The sequence below is a fragment of the Haplochromis burtoni genome, unplaced genomic scaffold, assembly GCF_018398535.1.
Source record: "Haplochromis burtoni strain Fernald_Lab_line unplaced genomic scaffold, NCSU_Asbu1 Contig_1997, whole genome shotgun sequence".
In the NCBI taxonomy this organism is placed as follows: Eukaryota; Metazoa; Chordata; class Actinopteri; order Cichliformes; family Cichlidae; genus Haplochromis; species Haplochromis burtoni.
In genome coordinates this window covers 10,395-15,755 of record NW_024584358.1, presented here as the reverse complement: position 1 = coordinate 15,755, position 5,361 = coordinate 10,395, and the positions used below count along the sequence as shown (strand labels likewise).

At 38.6% G+C, this 5,361-nt stretch overlaps 1 protein-coding gene across 1 annotated transcript in view; it reads right to left on the bottom strand.

The window, feature by feature from the left end:
- Positions 1-310: 310 nt before the first annotated feature.
- Positions 311-5,361, bottom strand: part of LOC102290918 — a 13,817-nt gene continuing 8,766 nt past the window's right edge. The window contains exon 4 of the mRNA XM_005952676.3: positions 311-2,313. Coding sequence (XP_005952738.1) covers positions 750-2,313 — 1,564 coding nt within the window. The 3' untranslated portion in view covers positions 311-749. The remainder of the gene's footprint in view (positions 2,314-5,361) is intronic.

Sequence of the window (5,361 nt, the reverse complement as noted above, 5' to 3'; positions counted from 1 at the left end):
TGTACATATACTGGACAGGGAGGAACGCTGGTTTGAGCGCAGAGTCAAGGAGGCCATTTACATGAAAAGGGAAAGACCATCTCTGAATTGAGGAGGGGGTCTAAGGGTACATTTTTCACCATCTTACAATGCTGTGATTGTAGCCATTCTCCAACTCCCTGTAAATGTTTCTGCTAACAAAGCCAGCAGGCCAACATACATCCTGAATTACCATCCATATTTTTCTGATATTTGTTTTGATATTTGAATGAAATCTCAGTTCTGAAAAAAAAAATCAGCTGATGATCCAGTGAAGACACTCTGAGCAAACTTGACTGAACAAAGCAGAGATTTTATTGAGGACTGACAGAAAAGTGCATCAAGCAGGAGACGGTTTCATGTGGACGAACAGAATATAGAGAATTTAACAAATGAAGTCCAACATGAAAGAATCCAAATGTTTCCACTTGGTTTGAAGCACAGCTATCAGCTGACTCCCCGCTTACTCCACATTTTAACAGTACACTGTGGATTTTATGTATTCTAAATTCTAAAGTTCTACGTTTCTATGAGTAAATTATATAAGATAAAATAACATTTTTTAAAGGACATAGCTTTAGCTTTACACATTTGAGAAAATTCTTTCTCCAGCAAATTTTTCTGACAGTATTAAAATAATCTTCCATCAAATACAACAAAATAAGTTTTTCATGTTCATAGAGTCAGAATAATTTTTTTTCATCTCTTCACTCCTCTCAAATGTTATTAGTTTATTTCAGAGCTCCTCTGGTTCCTTCATCCACTCTTCTTCTCATCTCCTCCAGTTTCTGGACCTTGTCTGTGTCTCCTTTCTCCTCCATCTTCTCAATCAGGAAGTCCAGGTAGTGGACAGTAGTGGACTCTGAATCAATTTTCAGAGCTAGTTCATCCAGTCTGAGGAAATGTTGGTAGGACTCATCCAGTAACTGTGACTTCTCTGCTGTCAGTCGGCTCATTTCCTTTTCAAGATTTTCCAAAAGGCTTTGCAAGTTCTGACTTTTGTTTTTATTTGTCTCATACTTCACTTTCATTTCTTCCATCGTCTTCTTAACTGTTTTGGTCTTGTTCACATATCTCCACTTTTCTTTCACATGTTTTGATGCAGCACACTTTCCGATACAAACAGTGCATCTTTCATCTTTAATGACCTCACAGTGTGAAGGATACCAGGACACACTGCATCCAGGATAGTGACAGTTCTCCATACAGACTGTACAGCACAGGGCTCCCTCATAAAAAACCCCCCACATCCCACCTTTGATATCTTCTTTTTCTACGTAGACCTCATCAACTTCAACAGTGAAGTTCTCGTTCGCATTCATGGTTTCTTTATGTTTCTTCAGACCTTCTTGAATCTGTCTGATTTCTCTCTGTTTCAGTTCAATCAGGTTGATTCTCTCTTTCAGGTTTTGGATGCTGGCTTTCAGTTTGATGCGTTTCTTCAACACTTTTTTGGTTTTCATGAGTCTTTGAGGTCCACAACTTGAAAGAAAAGTTAAAAAATCCCCCATTTGTTTCTTTGTTAAGTCCCATGACTTTAATAAAGAATTCTCATATGATTCCCTTCTCTCTTTGCTCTGTTGGTTATCAAACAGAAAGTGAACAGGCTCATTCTTCTCATTTCTGGCACATTCAATGCTTGCAGCTTCAAGCGCTTCAAGAGCATTTTCAGGTGGCATACCATCTGAGTGTGTGATCAGAGCTACGATGCTTTTCTCCACATTTTTTCCAAACAGAGAAATCACTGAGTTAAAGATATAACTCTGCCGGTCACTCAGGCGATTATCTGTCGCCTTCATCACCAGACCCACTGAATTAATTTCATGAACTCCATCCTCTGACCGAAACAAGTCCAATAATCTTTCACCAATGATGTTATCATGATCAGTCCCTCTGGTGTCTCCATATCCAGGAGTATCGATGATGGTCAGAGAGTATGGCAGAATTTGATTTTCAAAACCAAAGATCTCGTACACGATCACATCTGATGTCTGACTTTCTGCCTGACTTCTCATCTCTTCCTCTACGATCTGAAACCAGACTTCATCCTCCCACTTCACTCCCATGGTGTGGTTGATCAAAGTGTTGATCAGAGTGGATTTCCCCCCTCCTGTTTCACCCACAAGTAGGATGGTTTTATTTATCTTATTAAAATCTTTTTCACCAAGAGTCATTCTTGTCAGAGTTCCAAACTTCTGTTTTTTTGGCCTTAGCTGGTAGACAGCAGGAGGTCCTGAATAGATCAGAAAGCTGTCTGATGAAATATCCTCATATGGTGGTGAGATGAGATTGATCCTGTAGGAGAAAGTACAGATTTTTCTGTTTCTTATTTTCATATGATGCATTAATTAATTGATCACTTACTGTAAAATGAAACTATTTTATTGCTAATTTGAGCTCATTTTTATACTCTCACAACCACTCATTTGGAAATCTTATTTTCTGTTATGTGTCATGTTGTGACATATGTACACATATGGAACAATGTGATTTTGCACATGCCTTTGTATTGCTTTTGTATTGTTGTCTGTATTATTGTAAGGTCTTTACCTTACAATATTAAGCACCTTGAGGCAACAGTTTTTGTGATTTGTTTCTATATAACTAAAATGTAATTGCATTAAATTGAAGTTGATTTGATTTGATTTTGTCATCACAATGGTGAAAAAAGTTGTTGGATGGTAGGAATGATGAAAATGTAACATGTCAAAGATCTAACAGCAGTGGTTAATAAACAGAGAAACAGATCCATTCTGGAACAGATGCCGACTAATCACCAGTGTAGAAGATACTACCAAGAAGTGATAGCATTGTAACTAGCTAATAACTAATGGTCTAAGCTAATGGTTAAGCTGGACCAGTGATATCATCAGAAAAACAAGAGTCCTGCAATGCTAATATTTGCCAGAAAGTCTCATTGCTGGATTAAGTTAAAGTGGCTGATACTGGCACTGAGATTTGGTATATGCTAATGGAGTGGAAGCACATACTGTACTGATTCCAGCTTCTGTAACTGGGATGTATAAGTGCCTTTAATTTAGATGAAAAACAATGAAATGAAAAATAAAATCTGATGATAGATATAAATACAGATGTGGCTTTACATGTTGGTTTTTCCTTTGGTTTCTTTGGCACAACAAACTTGAAAACCACAGGTCTAGGATCAGATTACAGCTGAGCAACAGGTGAGGGGGACACTATCAATATTATTATTTTGTCAAACTTTTAAAAGTACATGTGTTTAGTAGAGCTGGGCGATATAAGATTTTTTCATATCACGATATGTTTTTTTCATTTTAGCCGAATTTTATTTCGCTCTGAACTCGAGATTACTATACATGCATTTATTTCGTCATGCTTGGATTATTGTAATTTGCTGTTTATGTGTCTAAGCAAAGGTTCTCTGGATCGTCTGCAGGTTGTGCAAAACGCTGCAGCGAGGCTTTTGACGAAATCCTCCAAGTACTCACATGTGACACCGTTGTTATCTCAGTTACACTCGCTTCCTGTTAAATTTAGAGTTGATTTTAAGATCCTGGTCTTGACCTACAGAGCTGTGCACGGACTGGCACCTGCCTACATCTTTGATCTGCTACAGCCCGATGTCCCTAGCAGGTCTTTGAGGTCATCTGATCAGGGCTTACTTATGGGCTCAAAATGTGGTCATAAATATTTTGTCCTTGTAAAAAAGATTTGTATGTGTAAAAAGAATTTGTGTGTGCGTAAAAAAGATTTGTGTGTGGACTTAGAAAAAAAACCCCTGCAAGTTACAAGTACGGATTTTGACCCTATTTTTCTTCCTTTCATCTGATTGGTCAATGTCATGTCAATCACAAATGTAACAATCCAATCAGAGAACAGATGGGTTTGGCTGTCGGAGGGGCGCTTTTTTTAACTGCAGGTCCTTGAAGGGTGATACAGTTTGAAGCTGGAGGATCGCTATATAAATATCCGATAGCAGCTAGGTCCCCTAACTTTCAGCAGCTGTTGAAAGGGTAAAGTTGTGGTATATCAGTGGTTAGAAACACCATCATTACTTTAGGATTAGTTTAACACAAAGTCAGGGCTGACCCGGGACCATTGCTGTGAGTCACAGTGCGCAACATAAAGGTCCTTTCACATCGGACGCAGGATGTGCTGCTAATGCTAACTGCTAACTGCTGTTGCTCACAAGTAAAATGTGAAATAATCAGCAGCTTGTTTTGATTTAAATATTTATTTCCCATAATAAGTTCAACAGGGCAGATGTACTTAAAATAAGGCTTCAGTTTAGGCAAAAAAAAGGCAAATATTGCAAACTACACAAAAGGTAGCCACTAAAGCATTTAAGTTTCAAAATAGAACAAACAAAACAGACTACTAAATTGTCAGTTCCACTTTGAATCTGAAACAAAATATTAATTCTAAAAATAAATCTTAGTTTATTTTAAAAAAGAAGAGACAAAATTGACTAACGTATATAATATTGCTTTGGAAGCGCTGTCTGAGAGAAATGTTTATGTCCAGGGAGTTGGTAACGAGGATCCATTACCTTAATTAGCTGCTTGAATCCTTCATTTTCGACCGTGTTTATTGGTAGCATGTCTTTAGCAAGACAGTAAGCTATGGCATTCGTTATGTTGCTATGTCTCTTAGCGTTTTTGTCATATGGTAAGACGCTGGAGAAAGCCGACTCAATTGACTGTTGCTGCTTTGCATGGATTCCCCTGGTTGTTTTCAACGACGAATTAGCGCTTTCAGTCAGAGTGAGCGTGCTCTAGTGGGTGGCACTGCTTCAGGTGATAAAAAAGGTTTGTTGTATTTCCAGACTTTGTGGCAACATGCAATTTACAGTGCGCGTTACTCTGTTTTTTGTCAGACTTCAAATAGCCGAAATACCTCCACACTACGGAACTTCTCTGGCCTTTCCTTTCGACAATCTCTCCTGCATTGGAACCGTCATCTGTGTTCTCTTTGGTAACCTGGTCACCCAAACTCTCGGTTGATTTTTCTCTAGTCGGCACACTCATTTCCTCCATTAACCGGCCAGCTGGCTGGCTGTTTCCCAAATAAATACACATGTGCGGCTTGGCACTTGAGCAGTACGTAACAAGTTACGTGACGTGACGCTGTGGCTGTGATTGGTTCGGCTCTGCGCTACTTAATTTGTATTGGCTATTCATTTTTTTCATAAGAGAGGAAGAGAGAGAGAGATGAGGTCTATCGCAATAGTTTCATTTTTCTATCGAGAAAAAATTATTTCGCAATACATATCGTTATCGTTCTATCACCCAGCTCTAGTGTTTAGTCACAAGTAGGTGCCTGGTCTTGTTGCTGAGTTGCATTAACCCTTTAGAGCCGATC